The 23839-nt window shown below is 41.1% G+C and overlaps 1 protein-coding gene across 2 annotated transcripts in view; it reads right to left on the reverse strand.

The window, feature by feature from the left end:
* Positions 1 to 23839, reverse strand: part of LOC104020365 (uncharacterized) — a 218401-nt gene that overhangs the window by 166537 nt on the left and 28025 nt on the right. For both annotated transcript variants that reach the window (XM_087746215.1, XM_087746216.1), the window contains exon 4: positions 23287 to 23377. In XM_087746215.1, coding sequence (XP_087602341.1) covers positions 23287 to 23377 — 91 coding nt within the window. The remainder of the gene's footprint in view (positions 1 to 23286; positions 23378 to 23839) is intronic.

The following is a 23839-nucleotide window of genomic DNA, read 5'->3' on the forward strand; positions in this document are numbered from 1 at the left end:
TTTTAAGACTGATATACAAGGCTGCCTTACAGTGCATGCATTAGACCTTCGAGCTCCTTTGGCCTCAGTTCCTTTCTCAACTGGAAGAAGAAAGGGACCTGCAGGCAACACGAACACCTCTGGGCTTCCTTGAAAATCTGCTACTGACCCAACATTTTCTAATACGTCTTTTTACTTCCACATGCAGATAATTGTGTTTACAGTTCTCAATCCCACAAACGGAAAAACAATTTCAGTTGTTCAAACACATAACAGAATTTGCAAAACACTGCACATCTGACTTGAGTAGAACAAAAATCCCAGACCTCTCACAGATGTTTGACTGGTCACGCCAGAAAATATTTTCTGATCTCCGAATCTGGCCTAAAACTTCCTTTTTTCAATCTTCCGTACTCAACTGCTGTGGATGCCTCTTATCTTACATCCCTTTGAGAAATACATCAAGGTGGTCAACTTTTTTGTGACTTTCAGAGCACGTGATGTTGCAACAAGAAGCAGCTTTAGAACAGGCACTGGTTTGGCTGCTTTACATTCATGTGGTTATGCCACCAACTACATCTTTCTGCATTGTTTCTGCCAGGAAATACAACAGGGAAGAGAGAGGAAGTGGGATGGTAGGTGCCAGACATCTGACCAAAGTCTTTTTTCTAGTATTTTTTAAAAGTCCTGAATTAAATAATAAATAATTCAGAAATTTAATTTAATTTATTAAAGCTTTATTTATTGAAGTAATAATAAGCTTAAAACCTCTCCAGATCCTTACTAGTACAATACCGTATTTCCCCAATATAGACGGAAATCGTGGAAGCACTTTTGGTGCAATGTATTTAAACATCACAGCTTCTGTTTATTTTAATTTTTAAACTACAGCAACCACATCTACTTTACTTTTCAACCAAGAAGTGGACAAATGAGCACAGCCACCTTACCTTATGAATTTCTGTGGCTAAACCTGCAACACAGGATCTTAAAATACTCTGATAAAAGCAGAAGACATGACACAAACCAGTATTTCAGGAAAACCAAAGAAAGAAAAACATCCTGTTTTCTTTGGTAAAACAATGTTCAGAGTTCCTCTGAATTCTCTAACCCTTATATTCATGCATAGAGACTTCATTCTTTCCCAGTAATTGCTCTTTGAGACTCAACGAAAGGTCCATGAAGCCAGAGAAAAAGTGATCGGACACCAGTAAATGAAGCATGAGTCATTATCATCTGCCATCACTCAAGCACATGAATGCGAATGCTGGCACAAACCTAGACATTAAATGCACTGATGACACTGACTCATAGGGTGCAGAAGTTAACCATCAATGTAGTCATCACACTCTCTATACTTCAAGCTTCAAGTGCACTCTGCAATAATGAGATTCTTCATGCCCTAGACAAATTCAGCAGTGGAAGGCCTGAGGCTTCACATCAATTTGGCCTGTGTCAATGGCTTAAAGAAAAAAAAAAAAAGCCGGACCTACCAAGCTTCAAATCCTTTCAGTGAGAACCTCAAAAAGCTTGAAGTTTATTGTACCTTTTACCCTTCCAAACCCACTAAGAAAGTAGAACTAAATAAAGCAAAGGGAGGTATTAAAAACAATCCTTCTCCTCTGAAAAAACCCACTAAAACTCCCAAACAAACAAAAAACCAAAACAATCACTTCTTCCTTAATATTATCCCGAAATGAAACATAGGAGAGATTCAATACTAAAACACGTCAAGACAAGAAATAAAAGTGAGGCTGTGGGAAACCAACATGGGTATATTGCTCCATGTATGTAATGCATGTACAGTAATCTCTTTCAAAAACATTTTTGCCTGATGCAATAGCTAAAGGGAAAGTAATGCTTTTGTAAGACAGGAAAGAGGAAATGGAGAGTAAAATTCTGATGCTTTTCAAGTCAACATAAGTTTTGAAATCAACTTCAAATGGATCCACTATTTAACCTGAAGAGAAGCTAAAATGAATATTTAAACTCATCAGCATAATAAACGTTGTAACTGTTTCTTTGGAAAACTGTGGTAGCGAATTCTGGCTCACTGAAGATTGCTACCGTCTCCTCTATCACAACTCATTAAAGATCGAAGAGTCTGTAATTGAACCACAAATCTCCTTTCTTCTTAGAGAGACTGACTGAATAAAACAAAACAGTAGACATTTACAGTGCTATACTTAGTGGTAGCAAAACAAAATATTATTTCGAAGTAAAATTATAATGTTCTTTCATTAAAATCCACATCATGAAAAAAATTGGAGGGAAAGTATGAAGAACAAAGAGGAGCAGCTCTAAAACTTGGAGTCCTTGGGCCCTAGTCACAAGTTCTTAAGGATAACATTGATCCAATTAATAATCAATGTATTAATAGCCTTTGGGAAAGAGGGATTATAGTCTCTACTTGGAAAGTACCCAAGACATTCTGAAGACTACTTTAATCTAAATTAACACAAGCTTCCTAAGAAACTCTCTCAAGATCATCTTCTAATTCCGAGTCACTGAGGTTACCCAGTGAAACAGAACTACAACGAGAAGACAGAAAGACGAGTTCTGAGAAACAATACACAGCAGTAATGGTCGGGGTAGGCCCTGGGAGACCGTCTCTAACTAGAAAGTGAGTAAAGTTCCTAGTAAATCTTTGAAAACAGTAATATGAAATTTTTCATCTCTTTCTACACTTGGAATCAAGTACCTGACCTTTGGCCTTGCAAAAGCAAGCGTAGGTTACTCTCTGCCTTCTGAATTTGTCCAGTAACAAGCAGGAGGTTCCAAAGCAGTGACAGGCATATCGCACTGCACGCTCCTAACAACAGCTCACTTATCTTGGCATGCAAGTTTCCTTCCACCTCACACTGGTGAATAGCTGCGGCACCCCTGTACTCCTACCAATGTGTGCCAGTTAGGGAAACAGCAGCGTCAGACAACAGCCAGAAGACAAACCTTTCCGAGACAAATGCAATTCATTATGCTTTTCTCGAGAGCATTCAAGTGGAGTACAGTGGGACACAGAAGCGCACAAGAGGACGTGGACTGTGGAAAACAACAATTCTTTTGAGGATACGCAAATTTATAACCCTTGCATACGATTAACTTCATAGCACCGAGCCAAGAAACATCAACTAAAATCAAGCGCCGTAACATTGTTAAAACAGTACGCACAATGAGAAAACCTTTGATGCCACTGATTATAATAAAGTCCTACTGACATAGCTTAGCTGGGCTAGGTAGAGCTGCTCTCAAGTAGCTCCATTTTTGCTTCTCTCATTAAACACAAAGGGTTGTTTGTGCCAATTGCTTCTTTGCCCTGAAGCATCCCTTCTGAAGGCATAAAAGGACCTCATTGCTCATTGTGGTTGAGGACTGTTGGGAAAGTTCACGGAGAGATGGGGCTATGGCACTATCAGCACACTGATGTCCTCCAGTTCTGTACTGCTGCTTCCACAATGACTGAAATTAAGGAACAGTGTTGTCATGTCTAGTGGGACATGGAATTTGGAGGACTAGCTAGTTGCAGCTAGCAGAGCTAAAGGAAGCTGCTAGAAGGGTAGATGTAACATACCATTGGTCAAAGGCCGACTGCTTTACATAAGATAGACAAGCAAGTATTTTTTGGAAGTTAGAGACCTGAACAAAGGCAATCGTTATCTAACAAAACAAAAACCCCAGCTTCGCTTTTTATACACGAGGTTCCTCCCTCCAAAAGAATTAGTTCTGTGCTTTAGGTTTCAAACATTCTCACCTCTGACATGCGAGACAAAGATTTCCCTTCTTGTATCCAACAACTCCAGCAAGACACATAGAGCAAAACAAATTAAAGGTACGACTCAAGTAAGCTGGTACACGTCAATGGCCCCACACTTCACTGCAGCATCTGTGATAGGTACAATATCGATTTCCTCTTGTCAGCACAGATGGGCAAAAAGCCCTACCACAGATATTCCCTATTATTTCTGTAAAGACTATCTTTGCTCTCCTTATACCAAGACGGTCATAGCCTCCCTGTGGAGATGCCTTCATGGCCTGTGTAAAATTAAAACAGGGAGCCTAATGGGTCTTGTTAAAGATTAAACAGGCGCACGATACCTATTTCAAATTGAACTTGAACACCTCGGGTTGCTCATGTCAATTTTCTGAAACACAGGGAAAAAAGGTAATTGTCAATTAATGAGACCATCGACTTGGGGGTGGTGGAAATCAATAACATGAAACAATATGAAGCTATACAATCTTTATCAGTATTCTATAATGAAAAGGCTTTTAGACAGATACACAGAGTAATTGGCTGTTCCCTTGTGGCCCATCCTCTAAGCTATACAACAGCCCAATTAAAATATAACGTCAGTAGCAACACAGTTGTTTGGTTTGTGGTTTGGTTTTTTTAATATGCACTAGGTTACATTCGTTACATCATAAGTTGTAGACACTGAAACAGCATGCACAGAACAGTAAAACATGGATCAAATCCAAGGGATCAAATTCAGGTCAGATACCACAGTTGTGCATCTTAGGCTTCCAATTCACTGCCTTTCTAATTATATGTACAAGCTTGACCATAGAATTCACATCTCTTAGGTTCCACCAGAAAAAAACCCACATTGCTCAAGTAGAAATTCCTTTTTCCAACACTGGTTGTAAAATCCTCTCAGGGCAATTTCACATCTTTCATAGCAGAAATAAGACTGGTTTGATATTAAACCTGCTTATTGCCACCAAAAAATAAGAATCCACATTGTCTTCGAAAACCAAGAAGTAAAAACAAGAGTTCTTGAAGAGGATCAGAAAGGCTGGATGGGTGCAGCACTACAGAGCATATGCCCTGGAAAACTTTTCCAGCCACTTCCCAACCCTCGTGATTTATGATAAAATGAAAGGATTGTATCAAAACAGTCCTGTTAGGTTACGAGTGCAACAGAAGTTCGTGAATGGAAGTTAAAGACCCTAGAGCTAGCTGGGGTTAAACCACAGCAATTGACTAATGCATTCTTAGGCTAGTTTTGCCTACTAGAAAATTTTATAATGCAAGGTAAGATACAAAATTTATGACATACTCGCACTGCATACTGGCTACGAAATAATAGAGCAAATTATAGGGGTTTTGGCTGTTTTTTAAATTACAAACTATCCCATTGCTATCTCTAGGACTGGGCAGGCTGCCCATGTTAGAAGCTGCCCACGTTAGAAATATGATCTTTTAGATCATAATCTACCCAAACATGCTTCTCTTTTAATCCTAACAGCTTGATGGGAACTAATGAGACATTTAAAACAACAAAAAAACCCGAATTATTTCTTTGACAAGTTAAGCTAGATGATTCCTTTTTAACATAAGCCAGTTTGAGAATGTCAGGCCCGGTATCACAAGGTCATTCAGACCCAGAGAGGTAGCTCAGTACTGGAAGAATGAATGGCAGAACTGGAAATTAAGCTGTCTGTCCACTGATGCAAACACACACATCAAAAACAGCAGCTGTGACCCAGCCCATTATATCCCAGTTAAAAATTCTGACTGACCAGCTGCAAGAAGGAAGCCTTTATTTCACTGAGGCTGCTCTTCAGCAATCCTATAAAACATATAGGTGTTACACAATAAAATGTATTTTGCATTTCCTTAATTGTAGGAGGTAGGTTGGAAACTAATACTACATAGACAAGCAGTTCTTACAAGGCTAAATTTTTAGCCAGTGTGATAAAAGTGACCCACAAAACATTTAGACTACAGAAGACAGCAGATTAAGCACATTCACTTTAAGAGAAGGAAAAAAAAAGAAAAATTCTTTTTAGTTGTCTTTGGGAGCTGAATCCCCCATGTACATGCCAGTGCTTAGGTGTTTTTTTGCTAGAACCCCACAAACAGGGTTTTCTTTTCTCTTTCAATGAGAAACACCACCAGGTTATTACTTTCCGGCATCTAGATGCCATGATCTCTGATGCAGCAATGCCAAAGAAATACTGTAGGGTGAGCAAAAAGAGGCAAACCAAAGAAAAACCGCTGTGGTTAGTAAGGATTAAAATTCCCAAGGTGATTTCAAAAGATTTTTTAAGCCCTCTGAGAAGGAAAAGCATGGAAGAGGTGTCAGCATTCCATTAACAATGCACTTATTATCCACCATCAGCTGGAAATATATAGCACTTGGCATCTTGTTAATATCAGAATCACTCATTTGATTACAAATAGATTTTCACCCTCTGTGCTGGTTTTGGCTGGGATAGAGTTAATTTTCTTCATAGTAGCTAGTATGGGGCTATGTTTTGGATTTGTGCTGGAAACAGTGTTGATAATACAGGGATGTTTTCGTTATTGCTGAGCAGTGCTTACACAGAGTCAAGGCCTTTTCTGTTTCTCACACCACTCTACCAGCAAGTAGGCTGGAGGTGCACAAGAAGTTGGGAGGCGACACAGCTGGGACAGCTGACGCCAACTGACCAAAGGGCTATTCCATACCGTATGACGTCTTGCTCAGCATATAAAGCTGGTGGAAGAAGGAGGAAGGGGGGACGTTCAGTCCAAACTGATGTGAATCTTAAGCTTTGGGAACATCATAGCATGTTCAACGCTGTCACACAGGCCATTACAGTTTTAACGCAGAAGCTAAGCAGCAGCATTGCTATATTTCAGAGAAAGACTGGAAAGCTGCATTTGAATAGCAGCGTGAAACTGTGTAATTACGGACTTTTTTTTAAGACTTATTGCACTTATTAAATTTAATGTCAGGCTTGAAATTAAATACCCAAATATATTAAACATTTAAAAAAAAAAAAAAAAAGAGAAAGAGAGCTAGTGTCCCACAGTACATCTCAGCTTTATCATGAGTTCCATATAGACAGAAGTAAGGAGAAGGTGAAGGGATGGGGGAGAGCAATCAATGCAAACCGGATCAACAGTTCTGGTCTGGAGACTAAAGCTGGTGGAAATGATTCAGAGTGCCACAGTTGTTCTTCTAGTGCATGAAGCATATCAGCCATCACTTTATGGGGAAAAAGGGAAATGAGAAGTAGAGCTGGTATTATAGAGAAACTCCATTAAAAAGGCAACAGCCCTTCAGGAAAGGACATTTCTGTAATGGCTATTCCTTTTGTCCCTTCAAAGCCATTCCTTTTGGGTTTTACACAATTAAAAAAGCTTCACTGATATCAGAACATTTACCAGCTCTACAGCTTCCTTATTTGTTAAAAAGTGTACAAACCCTACAACCTAGCGTAACATTGACAGGGCTTGTTAAAGGTCAGCAGCAAACAGTCATGAAAGCAAAGAGGCAGTAGTAGATTACCTTTTGAAAGTGAAAGAAGGAAAGAATCACTAAAGATAAAGGTGGAAAAAAGCATCAGAATTCGAGTAGCAGCAAGTGGTGCAAAGAAGTTAAACCATCCTACCCTGCCAAGAATCCTCATTCTTCTGCAAATACCAAAGCTTTTACCATGCAGCTGTCAAATACCAAGACATTGTTTATCAAGAAATAGGCAAGTACAGAATTCAGTGGTAGAATTTTCATATTCTGTAATGCTATACTTATACAAATAAAGGGAAGCTCTCCTATAGTTAATTACAAAAAAAAAAAAAAAAAAATCACACAGGACCTCCGTTAATCTTTATATGAAGTTCAGTATATTTTATGTCATTCCCATATTAATTTCCTAGCATGCCAAAGTTTTCTATTTTTAATAACAGAACAGCAGACGTTGACAGGGAGCAGCCAGTCTCAGAAGACACATTTGAGACTTCGGGGGTCCTGTGAAATTAACATAAAACCAGTTTTGATTTGGTGAGATAAATACAGCAATAAGATGGGTCTTTTTCAAAGAAATTACTAGTTACATTTAAAATGTGTCATTAGAGAAAAATCCCTAGACACAGAAAGGCAACACAGAGATTTTTTTTTGAGTTGTCTGAGGACTTGATCAGTTTGCCCATACTGAGTTATTTTAAGTTAAGATCATTGAGGTCTCTTCTGCAACCAACCAGGCCAGAGTCCTATGAAGTCACCATTTGCCACCTTGGAAAAGAGAAAAGGAAAGGAAATATCAACATATTATTTATTCATTTCAGCTTCTTAAACCACCATCAACATGCCTTTACGGTGTCAACCTTCCGGAAAAAAGCAGGCACACTTTGGCAGATACCACAGGTTTTGTGTAACAGGTTTACACCTGCCCGTTTTAGAGACTCCTGAATGAAGAAGCTGAGATATCAAGCAAATCCCAAATGAGCCAGCAGCAGAACTCCAAACGCATTACTGAAGCAGTGACTCACTGCCCAGCTACGCAAGTCTCTTAAAAACCCCTCAGCTCCTGAAGCTTTCTGCCCCACGATATCTGTTTGAATGACATCGGCTGGGCTCCTGAATCTCATAAAGCAAATAGGTATCACAGACTATACCACTTCATGTTTGCTTTGGTCTGCAGTGTACCAAAAGCTAATATCTATTAAAATCTCCAGTAGACCAAGATCTAGAAAGAGATACAGTAGCGGACTTCTGGGGAAAAACAACACAAAGATGCAGAGTCTACCTCAGCTGAGCTACTAGTTCTCTGGCAAGCCCACAAGAATGATAATCCAGCAGAAGAAACCATGTTTTAGAGATTCTTCCCATTCACAGGGAATTGATTATATTGAATTTCAGAAGGATCCTCTAAAGAACCCTACAGCATCTAATAGCAGCTAGCCACCTTTACGTGGGCTTCTCCTACTAGCAGAAAGAAATGCTTGAACACCAAGATTTCATTGGCAGAAATGGTTTGTGTGACAGTTTTCAAAGCGCTTGTGTGCTGGAACCGCAGTTCAGCATGTAAGCTGACAAGGTTAGAACAGAAAATTACGTTGCTCTGCTGAGGCCAGTATCCTCATGCTTGTCTTTCTCACCCCTCTCTCCTCCTTTATGTATGGATGCTCTGCCATCACTACGGTATCTAACACATAATTTGGTTATTTCCTGAATACATTTTTGGTCAGTAGCAAAGAACTGCAGAATAGAAGCACTGTCACCATCAGTCCTGACACGAAACCTGCCTATATGCTCCTACAGACAGCACAACTCATAGTGGATGACCCTGGAATAGGCTGCTAATATGGCGACTGTTTAGTGACCACAGCCAGGGAGTAGCACATTTGTGTTTGAAAAAAACCCTAGGGCTTATAAACCTTCTCATTACAATTTTTAACTAGAGATGCTCTCCTCCTCTTACCCACCATCAGAATTCTAGGGTTTTGTGGTTTGTTTTGTTTGTTTGTTTGTTTGTTTTTAAATCTGATGTTCACTGACACAATATTTCATTGTGTCTGCATATTTTGAAATACAATAAGCTGACAATGTTAAAGTTATACTCTTTAGCATCAGTTCAACTACCTCATACCCTTTCTGTATTTCCCACTCTCGCCCCAAAGCTATCTATGATGAAAAAGTAGTTGTGAAAACTGATCTGTCTGCAATATTTTGAAACAAAAGCTGACTATAATTGCCCCTTCTAAAGGGCTGGCCGTTACTACTTTCAAGGACATCCATGTGACAAGACAGTCATACAAAACAAATTCAGCATATAAGGATCATGAGAGTTGAAGAAGCCACTGATAGAAGGAACATATCTGCAATCAAAAGATCCATAAAATTGTGTTGTGGGAAAAAGAGCGGGGGGGGAGGAGATGTTCTTCACTGCCTTTCTCCCCCCCCCCCCCCTTGAATTCTTTCAAGCAAAGCCACAGTTACTCCTTGTCATCTGAGAAAATTTCAGACAGTAGAGCAAATTCATGACTCAAGTTTCATACAATTCAGTAACCTTCCCCCCATCCTACTGTTACACATACATCATGCACACGTTAGAGTGTAAGACTGAAAAGGAAAATATTTCTTCAGCTAACTCTGTGGCTGATGGCACTCTGCTCCTGTCAGCGTGGCAAATGGAGTCTACCACAGCATACTCATCTGTATTGAGAGAGAAATTACTCCTGCCCATCAGTCACAGAATGGATGAGGTACAAAATCCATTCCCATGATGAATAAATCAGAGTTAAAAAAGGTCAGGATGTCTCCAGTGTCTGCTGGGGACAAACCTCATTTAAGGTTATTACATTCTTGTCAAAATCTTGACCAGAGTCAGTTTACCTAGCTCCTTCTTCCCTTCCTGTATTTCCTCCCTCCTTTTCCTAAAGTCACTCAGCTTTGCACATATTTACTGCTTTACTTTTTAACGTCACATTGTTTTCTCTAGCAAAGTAGGGTATCTTGCCATGTTACAATAAAAACAGCTTTAAGTTCAAATAGTGTCCATTCCAAACTTAGCACTGGAAATGGAAAAATACACGGGGTGAGGCTTACCCCTCAAACCCACTCTTCAAAGAGTGTGAAACTCCTAGCTGTCCAACAAGAGACTGATTCCTACATCTGAAGGGCTGGACATCTGAAAGGAAAAATCTGACCACAATTTTTAGAAACAAGAGCTAAACCTGCAGTTAAAAGTTGTTGTGCAAGTCAAAGACTATCCTTCCCCTATTTATCAGTTGTAACAGCCCAAATATATCCTAGGTACTCCAAGTAGGGTTGAAGATTGTTTTCCTGTCAACTCATTACTCACAGACCCATTTTCCAGTGTGGCAGAGATGTAATTTAGCTCAAGTGACCATCTGAGAACAAGAGCTTGTTCAGGACAAAATGAGGGCAGGGGACGGTTGGCTTCTCTGAACTAAAAGCTTTCTCATGATCTCACATCAAACCTATGACTACTAATGGACTCCAACTAGGTCCTTCTGAGAGGCTGTCAGAATCTTTTTTTCCAAGCTGTCCTCGCAGGACGCTCCTTACCTCCATCTGAAGACCTGAATTTGTTTGTGCTGCAGCTAGAAGAGAAGTCAGGTGAAAAAACACTCTGTTCTTTTACTCTGAAAACACTTTTTAGCCAGAAGCTACTATAAATACACAGGTCATTTAAAAGAACTGCTGATACGTCATGGAGACTCCAACTATTTGGAAACACTCTTACTTGTTCCGTACTTTAAGTGTCTTTACAGATTTCTCTTTCTGGCTGTAATTCACGACAGCAGCAGGAAAATGTGCGTGTGTATCCCCTCGCAGCAGTTCACTTGCTGCTGTTGCTGTTTTCCCTCTACTCTAGTCACAATACATGATCTGCAAGCATAAAATTTGCTACCCTGGAAAAAAAATCATTCCAAACAAAACAACTAAAATCTCAACTTGGGAATTAGCAGATACATTTAAAGATTTTTCCCCCCCCCCCTGCACCTGCCTCAAAGGAAAAGAAAGCAGATACTGGTGTTCAAGAAGAACAAGATATCTTTATACAAGGCTTGCTAACCCTTTCTCCAAAATACTTTCTAATAGGTTCTCACAGAGTCAGCAATCAATCAAGGAAGTACGCTGCTTCAGGAATAAACCAGAAGGCAACCTGAAAGTAAAGCATTCAGCTGTGGAGCTGACAAAATGAGAACAGCCCCGCCGCAGCCACAGGAGCTGTGCGCTGGAGCAACCAGAGCTCGCCTGGCCAGGGGGCTGAGGAGTGCCCACCTTCCCGCACCGCTCCCCGTGACTCTCCCTTCCAGGAGGAGCTAGCGGAGGCCCTCTGAGGCCACCCAACTCCAGGCTACGCCACATGATGCAGATCAGCAGTTCCAGACACAGGGATTTGTATGTTTTTACAAGCGTTGCACATCTGTCTGGAAACAGGTCAGAGGGCATGTTTTGCTTTAAGTGGAATTGAAAGCTCCCACTGAATCAGCAGGTTTCTTGTTATGCTGTGAAGCACGCTTCAGGTCTGAAAATAAAGCTAAGGGTTACCAAGACTTCAACGGCTATTATGCATGCTATAGTTTTCACTCCTTTGGATATTTAGTACCCATAAACCTAGTTCCCTTTCTGGGTAATGCTTCCTTTAAAGACACCCTGCTGCTGACTGGGAAATGTGGAAATGGTTGGGGTTTCCACATCAAGGACCCCAAGAGGAGAGGGAAGGTTAAAACCTTACAGTAGAGAGGAGAACGAGAAGGGAACTAGAGGGAAAAGAAGCTTTGCTAACTCTTCAAGTTTCATTCGTGAAATTAATTAGTTAATTGTTAAATAAGAAAGTCCAGACACATGCTTGAAGTCCTGGAATTTAAACTCATGGAAACAGCAAATGTAAGCTTGTGATATATTTAAAAAGGCTGCTTTATTACCCTAATCGCCTCTGCCATCGCAGGCTGAAGCAACTCGGCAGGCCAGTGGATGTCTCGGCCGGCCCGTGGCAGCCATCTGCCGGGCTGCCTGCAGCAACACCGCAGCTGCCACCGCTCCCAGGAAGCGGGGAGAATGGAAAATCCCCATTGCTGGAGAGCATTTTCATCCCGGGTGGCAGGAACTCCACGCCGCCGAGAGGTGCTGATAACCGCTGGGGACCAGCGGCTCACACCACAACGATCAACGCAGAGCACTTGCTTGAGCAATACAGCTCTAATTTGCCATTTACCATTTCCAGATCTTGTCAGGAATGTTTTAACTGCACAAGACAGCTGAAGAAAGTGTTTAAAAATGAACAGTCACGAGTACAGTACTGAACTCCAAAGTTGCCAACGCCAGATCCGTACAAAAGTCGGTAAGGCCCATCCCGGCCGAGTCCCTCAGGGCAAGCTGCTCGGGCTCCTCCCTGCGATGCACTTGGCAGTCGGCTTCTCACTTTAGTTTTAAGTGTTTGTTTTTAATCGCACATGTCAGCATGCCGGGTGGTTAACTTACAATGTGTCACACAAAACAAGAACAAGCCTCCCAGTTAATCAAATACCAACAAAACATCTCATGTCATATTAATGATACTTGGATGGGAGCCAGGGGAAGTTTGAAAGCCAAGATCCCTCTGCTTTCCTCACCATCTTAATTACTGTGCTACACTGAAGTTGCTAGAAACACGGCCATCAAAAGGTGACCTCCTGTACGCTATCACAAAAGAGGTTTTCAATGATGCCTGTGGTTGCACCTCTCTTCCTCGCTAAAACAGGGAGGAAGCCAGGAGAGCCCCCCAGCACATACTGGACCTGAAGCCTGTCCTTGGGTTCCACACAAGCTCACATGTATGCTGCAGGCTCTACTCGGCTGCACAGCCCATCCTTCCATCGGCAGTCCGTCGGAACGATGCAAGCATTAACTCGCCCCACTTAGGTCCACGCTTTCTCCAGACAGAGGTGCTCCCTCTCTTTGGGTGCTCCGCTGCTTTTGTGCTAGGAAACAACCACACACAGCCGTGCAGCGGGGCGAAACTGGTAACGCACAACCAAGGCTGAACGTAGGAACGTCTCTTTCAGTAGCTGTGTGGGCACGTTAAGCTTAAACCAATGAGCAAGATGTATTTTGATTACAGCTCGGTTCAGCTAGTCACAACCTTTTAAACGTCTGCAGACCTCACAGGAAACAGATTTCTTTACGTAATGTAAAGGAGATTTTTAGGCAATATGCAGACTTCGTAAACGTGTTTTTTCCTCTTTCAACCTAAAGGTACAAGATCCATAGACTGGAAGAACTTACCCACTTCCCTGGTTAAATAAGTCAAATATTTTCAGCAAAAAACAGCCCTCAAGGTGCTAGGAACAAAATGCTGCAATAACAGTAACAATAACATTCTCAAGCTATAAAAACACTAAACCAAACTTGCAGCCTCAATTTGCATTTCCCAGAGTGAGCCCTAACTTTAACATATTGTAATAACATTGTATTAAATCTTGGGGTTTTGTCTTTGGCTTTCGGAGGGATGAGAGAGGTACTGGGCACTTTATAAAAATCACACTTTCCAGTACTGAATACATACAAATGGCTGGCTTAACCAAAGAAGACAACTTCACATAATTAGCTAGAATTATTCCAGTTTTGTATTCAAGAGATATAGGAACTTTCTAGGGGAAAACAAACTAATAAAAAATAAAATCCAGAACACACCACCACCACACACAAATCTCTGGAGAAGTCTGGGGCTGCAGGGGGAGGGAAACAAACAACAATCTTGGACTTTGAACTTCTGCGTAGGGCAGAACCTTTATTATTATTATTATTATTATTGTAAATTTACAATAAAATTTAAGTTCCAGAAAGGTAAAAACAGTAGAAGTCAACAACATTACCAGTTTCTTTCTTAGAGTCTTAAATGGATATCTTGGCGAATGACTCACACAGCTACATTGTAAACTGTTCATCTCCTGCCTACCTCTTCAACACCTCTCACTTATTCCAAAGATCAGGTCGCGGGTGCTAGAAAATAAAATTTGCTATAGTTCAAGACTATAAATCTGTTTTTTCTACTGTAAGAAGTTTACAAGACATTCTTTTAACAATCCCAGATCCTAAGACCCTCTCACAGTTCACAGAAATACCATGGCCAATTTTTTAGTGTTACTTGCAAACTGGGTTTAATATCATATATGAAGAATATTTATGTTATTTCTTTTTGGATATCATCTGAAAAAAGACTTTAATTTTTCATAATACAAGACCCAAAAATATAAAGCCACTTAAAATTTTTGCAGCAGGTATATCCTACTGAATGTTACGTACTTTTGGCAAAAACTGAAAACAGCAGTATGTTAGTGGTACAGAGAGGGCATAACAAAGAAGACAGGAGTAAACATAAAATTTAGCCTTAGCTAAACTCTTTCTGACCAGGCAAGCGTCAGCCAGACAGGTAGAGGACAGATCCCCCATAATATGCCAAAGTAGTATATTGCAATGGCTTGAGAATCATCCACAGTAATAAGGAACATGCATTTGTCTTCGCTGTGATCAGCAAACAAAATAAAAGAGACAGAGAACCCCCACACCCATACCAGTGCAAGACTGTTCTCTACAAAAATTGCTCTAGAGTTCTATCCAATTTCAAAGTAGATAAAGATTTTCTTCTTCTAGAATACTGTCCCAGAGGGCAAGAAAATTGACACAAAACCCCTCACTTCTACAGCTCATCCTTAAGTTCATGAACAGCTTTGAAAAGAAACCTTCTCTTCCAACTAAGACTGTTTTTGTGATCCAAAATGATCAGCCCAGGAGAGGCCAGATTGGTGCAATCGTTCAGTCATACTGGCAATCAAAGTAGTGGCTCAAATTGTTCACAAACAGCTGAAATCAAGACAGGCAGCCAGGTTGGGACTACAGATGTTTATGAAACGTTAACCGGGCATTTCATTCAGTTCTGAGGCAGAACTAACAGCCTCATGTACCGACCTTATGATTTCATTGCCTGCTATAATACTCTGATAGTTTAGCAGTTTAAGATATCATCATTATTAACACACTGATATAGTGATTCAGTTTCACTCCTGACCTGGATTTACTGCGTTGCTCATTCTTATTTAGTACTTCAAACTGTAGCTATAAGTAAGTGAGACTTGCTTGCCTCTTTTTTTAGTCCATTAGGAACAAATAAGAACTGCTTTCTTTTTCACCTTTAGAACAGGACTGATAACTACAAGTCCAAAAGATTTATTGAAAAACAATTGGCTGCATCTCTACGTTAATATCTTTGCCCCTCAAAATGAAAAATACATTGTAAAAGAATATAATCCTGCGTTCTTAATTTCATACATCTCTAATTAGTACACAAACGGTGACAAATGTCTGCCACTTCAGCCAGGTAAAAAGATACATCGCTTTCACTCATGAAACAGAATTCTGTCACTCCTGCAGTTCAAAACCCTATTGCTAGAATAAAGCACATTCACTAGTAATTGATAAAGATGTTATCTGCTGACAGAGGCTTCCCACTGGCCCTTCACCCTGAAATGTCTTTACATTTGGATAACGCACATTACTTACAGTTACTGTGCGAAGGCAAACGGTAAAACTATTGTTGCCCCATCCTATGTGCAAACACCCTCGGGGAAAGCCAGACGGTTATTGACTCACTTCACAACGTTATTGTATTAACAAGATCCACTGATAAGAGGTTTTTTCCCACACTTAAGTTACAAGAACCTTTCTTCTGGAATCCGCCAGGCACTTGGAGGCTATTTATGCTGCCATTAACAGCATATGCTGTGCACACATACAACACTTAGTGACAGAATGATTTGCAGGGCACGGAGTAGGCTAGAGAAAAGGGATGCTGAGCTGTCAAAGTAACATCTCATTATATCATATGAAAATCGTGAAGAGGAAAAGAATAGGGCAGAGGGAGAAGTGGAATAAAAACAATTTAAATAGCTTTCATGCTGTTTCTAGGAGACCGTGTAACATAGCTGCTGAATGGAAGATGCCCGTTGTCAGTAGCAGGCATACGGCAGCAGTAATACAGAAGGGTTGCGGGGGTGAAAGAGGAAAACAGAGGTACACACAGACACTGGTTGAGCATTACTCCCATTTCGGATTGCTGATTTCCCCCAGGGAACAAAATTAAATAAAGCATGAGGAAGCCAATATAGCCACTGGAGAATTTAAACAAAGAAGAATCTCAGCTTTTACCAAAACAATGATGATGATAAATTAAACAGAAACACAGTACTAGAACTTGGATAGATGTGGAAGTGTTTTACAGCTCTACCAGAAATACTGAGGTAGATTTTGCGTGGAAGACTGAGCTGACACTCCAGGTCATTTCTTTTTGCAGAAACAAGAACTGTTTTGGCCAACAGAAGAGTATGGCTGCACAGAATCTGTGCCTTGAAAGGAGACAGATGATATTGAAATGTTGCTCTTCAGCCTCAGGCCATTTACAGAAGTAGCTCAGGAAATGTTTTTATAGATGAGAGAACACGGCGGGTACATAAAGTCCCAGCTCCAAAGGACAGACAGCCTCACTCCTAACTTCTTTCTCTGCTTTTTAAGAAACCTGCCTTTCTATTTGAAGTTATCTGACAAGTCCAATCACCTCTTTGAAGACTCAGGGGAAAAAAAAAAAGCCTGACAAGTTATATATCAGGCAAAGTTTTGTATTATTTATACATTATGATCACATTTTCTGTTTCAATTTTCAAGTATCTTCCACCTCTAGAAGCTTAAAAACTTACAATTTGCTTTTTCACCTCATTTACAAGTCAGAACAGTCACGTCTGTTTCATACACATAGAATACCATGGTTCAAGGAAGACTAAACTACTTGATAAGTGCCACAGAATAAGTCAACAGTAGAGCTAGGAATAGATTAGAGCTGTCCCAGTTCCCAGTCTTTTCTTTAGGTATGAGACCACAGAACTGCAGAGGTGAATCCAGGCTGAGAACGTTGCCAACTGGCCATCAGATAAAAAGAGCTCCTCTGTAGAAGGATTTGACTGTTGGACCTCACAAAGTAGCACACTGAAGAGAGTGATTTGACTTGGGAAAGCAGAAGGCGGCTTAGCAGATAGCATAGTTTTGCACTGCCAGCTTCACAGAACTTCTTGACGATATTAGTCTGGGAGACTACGTAGGCACATATATATGTATGTATGTAACAGATGACACTAAGCGCCACAGGCAATTTAATAAAGTTACTGAATACCAGAAATAGCAACAGTTTTCAGTACAGAGCTTAACAGTGAAAGTTGCTATTAAATGCACCATTTTCCAAGGTGATTGCTTTGCAGTTGTTTAGATATAGGCAGTTTGGGAGACAAACATACTAAACATTACTTGCAATAAGAGGATGCAAAACACGGTGAAGCTTAAGTTTGCAGCATTTAAATCTTGGTATGGCGCTTACTGCGGCAAACATTTGGCCCAACAATAGAACTTTGTCTCTGATGGAGACTGCTCCCTGTAAAGAATACCTTTAAGCTAACTAATTGGAAAAGTGCCACACGTTCATCAAAACTGTATCTGTTTATAGGAGCGCACCTTTTCAAAGTACCTATATCATGGACTTGAACTCAATGCCTTGCATCTCAGATGAGATGCCTAAACAGCCGTGTTGTTCTGGCATGTGCTGGCTTCAAGAAATTGCCGTGTTCTCATAAGAGAATATCCCAACATTACCCCAGTTTGAAGTTAAAAGTCTAATTAATTTCAGAAATTTCAAATGCATGGTAGTGCCACAACTGAAATGCAACCATTTTTTTTTTTAAGTTAGATCTGTACAGATAATACATCTAGATAAAATACTTGTATCCAAAGACAATCCTAAAGAGCAATCCACAAAACTCCCAGATACTTTGGATCAGAGATTCCCAAACTGTGGATACGGAGTCCTAAAGCTTCCCACAGAAGCATGCAATATGCTTTTATCTTGCAGAAGACAGAAAACAGCAGAAAAGGCTATATGCCTCCATAGAGACAGATTATAAGCCTCACACTAGATACTATGTTCTAAATCGGTGCAAATCATCTGATTTACAGTAACTATCCGTGTGTGCTCTTTACCCACAGCAAGTGTAAAACAATTTGAATTAGGAACACCACAGTTATTTGGAAAGTAAATTTCCCAAGATTTGTTATATACTGCAGAACTGCTAAGACCCATTGCTTTTAATAAAGCTTTACTCCACAAGGCCCAATCTGTCTGCAACAAAGAAAGAACATCTCTGCTAGGTCTGAAAACCGTGGAAGAGATAGCAGACAGTTCAGGCACAAGACTCATGCTCACTGCCAAATTGGTCATATTACTTTGGCTGATAAAATTTTAATGCTTAATATTTAAAGATCATGGAACAAAGAAATGGTTTGTAAACTCCCAAGAGGGGCTACTGCTGTTAACGAATGACACAGCTTTTCAACCTGAGTATACCACCTTGCACTAAGCTTTAGTATACTCAATACTCGTTAGCAATGTAGGGTCAAAAGAAACTGCAGCCATACCCCAGTATCTACCAAGGATGCATTCCCAAAATGTGTAACATTTAGCAGTTTCACAGACTAATGCTACTTTTCCCATAAGAATTAGCATAATAGGCCGGGGATATATGCAGGAAATTCAGAAAAAGACTTTAAACACACAGAGATAGTACATATGAGGTAGAGCATCACAGAATGGTTGAGGCTGGGATGGACCTCTGGAGATCATCTGGTCCAACCCCCCTGCTCAAGCAAGGTCACTTAGAACAGGCTGCACAGGACCGTGTCCAGATAGCTTTTTAATATCTCCGAGGTGGGAGACTCCACAACATCCCTGGGCAACCCACTTCAGTGCTTGGTAACCCTCACAGTGAAAAAGTGTTTCCTTATGTTCAGTTGTGTTTCAGTTTGTGTCCACTGCCTCTTGTCCTGTCACTGGGCATGACTGAAAAGAGCCTGGCTCCATCTTCTTTACACCCTCAGGTATTTGTATATGTTGATAAGTTCCCCTCGATCCTTCTCCAGGTTGAACAGTCCCAGCTCTCTCAGCCTTTCCTCACAGGAGAGTTGCTCCAGTCCCTTAATTGTCTTCATGGCCCTTTGCTAGGCTCCTTCCAGTATGTCCATGTCTCTCATACTGTGGAGCCCAGAACTGGACACAGTACTCTAGGTGTGGCCTCATCAGTGCTGAATAAAAGGGAAGGATCACTTCCCTCAATCTACCAGCAACAGGATGGAGAAGCAGGAATAAGGTCAGGGTCACCGATTCATCAGATAGAAGAGATCCAGATCCGAGTCATCCAACAAAGGAGATGCTGCTGTTTCATGACTGATCGTGTTACAGAAGATTTAATCACCATCAGATTTCATTGCCATCACCTTCCCTGGGTAATTTAATGGAAAAGGACAGAAAAGCAAGGCAATGATAAGAATTAACAGTGCACTGTATTAAATGATCATCAACAGAACTCTGAAATGGTGGATAAAGAAGCAACAGATACAGCAAGGTGTTGCTGTACTTGGGTAACTGAATCTAGCGCTCTCACTACGACCAGACTGCCATTTGACAGCAAACATTCGAGATCACACAGAATCTACCTGAAAGTAGCTCAGCGCTCGAACATGTGGCAACACAGATCAGCAGTGCTGAATCCTTGCAAAGAGGAAAGCGTTTCACACCATTTAAAACAGACTCCCTCCTCTCCAGAGCTCGCTGCCTTGCACTGTTTGGTGATGGTAACCCTGCCATACGCATAGCCTTCCCTGTGAAGTGGTAAGCACACTAGCCTGAGCAGGACTCCGATGCTAATTACTATTGCTCCCCCGCACTTGCCTTTTCACTGAGGAAAAATAAAAATAGTATGTTAACAAGATCGAAGAGAAAGGAAAGATGAAGGGGGAATTAAAAATAAAAATGTGAATTGCAGATGGATCACGAAGTCAAGAGGTAAAATATCATTAGGGGATAAAGAGCCTTCCTGAGGCAGAAAGTGTGGAAAGCTACCCTGGTAATATCACAAAGTAGCTTATGGGAAAGGAGTTAATAGGTTTAAATACTTTCTCACTGGGATGCGTGCAAGAGATGTTTGAAATCCGGGCTTCAGGCAGCCGGAGCCCATGAGAGCGCCGGGAGCGGGGCTGCCTCGCCAGGGAGGTCTGTCGGCGGGTCTGTCGGTCCGTCGGCACCGGCGGGCGGCATCGCCGGGCCTGCAGCGCCCTCCCGCGGCCGCGCCGCTGCCGCGCACCCCTGCTCCCGGCGCGCCGCTGCAGCCTCGCCCTCGCCGACCAGGTTCGCCTTTCCCCACTTCATTGCAAGACAGGGCGCAGTAGATCAACGCCGTTGATGATAACACGTCTTCGTTATAAAATAAAAAGCCCTTTTTGATATCTAATGTCACTTACAGGATCTTGTGCCAGCTGTATTTTTTACTCACTCACTCCCCTGACTTATTTCAATAGCAAAAAACGTTACCTTTGACAGACGATGATAAAACGGATTCAGGTTACACACAAATAACTAACCTCTGACTGTCACCTTTCAGGGATTTCCTGGTTAATCTCCTTTTTAAACCACAAAACTTCCTCTCATCTCAAATACCGACAGGCTGCCACATAGCACCAGAAAGCAACATTTGCTATACAGTCCCACTTGTGACCCACACGTCCGCTTATTCAAGACACGTACGTAACATGATGGACTTGTAAAACTGTCCCTTTGTTAGTAGAAGGCCATGCTGCAACACTGTTCAGAAACATGACAATCCCTGAAGGGTAACCTATTATTTTACTGCAGTATTTATATAGCACAGCGCTTCCAGTTGCCCTCCTTTCAGGAGGGGAGTAAATACGCAGCGCAAGCCAGAAAACGCAGCCGCTGTGATGCAATCTGGTGAAATAACGGATTGTGCTAGGTGGGGACAGGCTCCGGAGAGCTTTCCATCCCTTACGCGCTCATGACCAGAAGGCAAGCAGACACAGTCTCCAATTCATGGACCCCAGGTAACAAGAGTGCAGCAGTCATGACAACACGGTTGGTTTATTTATTGCAAAGCATTTGATTTAACCAGGCAACTGCTATCAGAAGAAACCAGAAATCAGTAGAGGAGTAACAATAAGAAGGTAGTGCTCAGTGGCATTTAATATTAAATGAACTTCAGAGATCTACTCCTTTCATGGAGTGTTTGTAATCACTCCTGCAACGACATGATCTTCACAGTAATTCTGGGTGGTCTATGTTGGTGGACAGCAGCTTCTAAGCGAGACTTCTGTTACTCAGCTCCAGTAACACACAGAGCCAGCTACAATTTCAGCATAATCCTGATGGCTGTCTTTCAGGAGCCGTTTTTCCACCTCTTCTCCCAAGCAGTCTCTAGTTTCAGTTGTGCTCTCAATATCTCTCCTGTTTTGCTACTCGGCGTCATTGTAAATTTAAGAAGTACATACTGAGCTCAGACTTTAAAAGAACTCACGGTAACTACTGTACCACTGCTTAACCAAATCAGCTCAACAGTTAGAGTTCTTTTTCCTCACCCTAGCAAAGTGGGCATATCCACAGCACGTACTTCTCCCAGACCACCCAACAAGTCACAGAAGTGGAACATTAATACAGACATTTTTCATCATCATTCAAACCAGCAGGGTTGCAGGCAGAAGCAAACACTGTCAACCGCAAAATCTTGGTTTGCAAAAACACTTAGCCACATTAAAAAAAACCCTTCTGATTACACAATTCAAAGCCATAGTCCAAAATCTAAGACTATTCCTGATAAACTGATGAGACAAGATGATCTCCTGTGTTTTACATTTCAGGATATGGTCTCTAGGCTCGTGTAATCATCAGCTCAGGCTAGTGACCAGAATTCTTACTTCAACAATACACCGTCATTACATGCTGACTTGGCATTACTTACAAAGAAGCCGGGGGGGGGGGGGGGGGGGGGGGATCAAGATTATATCCTCTGTGTGTATATACAGTAATCACAACATCTTCCACATTTATTTCCTTCTGGCTTTATAGGAGTTGCAAAAAGAAAGCTGCCTTTCACTTACCTCTATATACTGTAATTGCGAACACAGAGTATATGAAACAGCAGAACAAGAAATTAAACTTAATGAGAAAACTTTAACAGAATTCTCAACAAGAAGGGATGGAGCAGCCAATTCCTAAAACTATCTACTTGGTTCGTATTCCCTCTAAGAATGGCTGTCAGTTTAAATGCTGTATCAGCATCTTATTCTCTTAAAGGAAAAATATAAAACGCATTTATGTTTCCCAGAGAAATGTCATGGTATTTTAACAGTAAGTTGCTAATAAGAATCTCAGCACTCTCTGGGTTGTTTAAGCCATCCACAATGATTATGAGTGATTGTGTTTTAAAAGTCACTGAAACAGAGACAAAGCTCAAAACGTATCATCACTTGAGGCAACGTTAGCAGCTTCTATTTGGAAGAAAGCAACGCCTATTTTGTTGCATATATACGTCTGCAACATTTACACAGTGGGAAAAATCCGTTCCCTGTATAAATCCAGGGCATGTCATTGCAAACAAAGTTTTAATTAAAATTGGCATTTTTGAGCCTCCTACTGACTGACAGCATCTCACTGCCTCTTCCTCAGATGGCTAAACCAGCTTCCAAGAGAGATGGCAGAAAGAAACAAAATCACTAGAATACCTAACTTTGACAAGTCTCTGCTGGTGACATTTTCAATAGCAGGATGCTGCAGAGAGAGGTAAGGAAAGAATAGATGACTACTTAGGAAGTATTCCCCAATGAAGGCTCAGAAGAGCACAAACAAGACAGTAGAGGAGGCATTTTATTCAATCAAGCAGGACAATTTTAATCAGAAACCACATTGTTAAAGGGAATGCAGAACAAGGTCCACACCTCAGTGCGTGCAGCTTTCTTTGAATGCAAAAGGCTAGACCTCTGGCTGGGAGGTTAGCTCAGCTGTCAGCACTGACGAAGCTTTATCGCTCTCAGAAACTAGACAGAGGTAGGCTCTCCAGTCATGCAGATAAATAAATAAATAAGACTTCCTTGACCAGAACCTTTTCCCCAATTGAATGCAAAGAGTTTCTATTGACTGCTAGTACGGTACCTTCAGGAGGCTCTTCCCGCAGATGAGGAGGCAGTTCTTCACTTGTTGTCTCAGTTTCATCTTCCACCATCTGTGTTTCTAGGCTAGGTCCCTGCAGAACAGAACGGCAAGAGGAGGTAAATTGGAGAAAGTTCAGAAAGGAACCACAGAAATAATTACAGGATTAGATAATATGCCAGACAGTAAGGACACAAGGAGCTCACTTTAGCTGATGAAGAAGAAAGCTGCTGGGAGATTTGTTTGCAGTCAAATTACTTACAGGAAGGGAGAAAGAAAAAAGACGACAAAAAAAAAAAAAAAAGGACTCTTCAAGCTAGCAAGCAAAGTTACAAGGGTCTGAGTAGACTAAAAGCCAGGAACTGAACAATGAAGCACAATTTCTAAATTACTATTTCTAAAACACACAATGCAATAATAAATTCAAATCCCCATTTACCGAGGGTGGCAGCAGACTTGCCATCATTTGGAATTTTCAGGAAAACCACCCAATCTTTGATTTGTCATACCAAGACTAGATTCTGAAATGTCTGTGGCCTGTTCAATACAGGAGGAG

The sequence above is a fragment of the Nipponia nippon genome, unplaced genomic scaffold (assembly GCF_047370975.1).
Source record: "Nipponia nippon isolate SJK-2023a ecotype South Korea unplaced genomic scaffold, ASM4737097v1 scaffold_10, whole genome shotgun sequence".
Taxonomy (NCBI): domain Eukaryota; kingdom Metazoa; phylum Chordata; class Aves; order Pelecaniformes; family Threskiornithidae; genus Nipponia; species Nipponia nippon.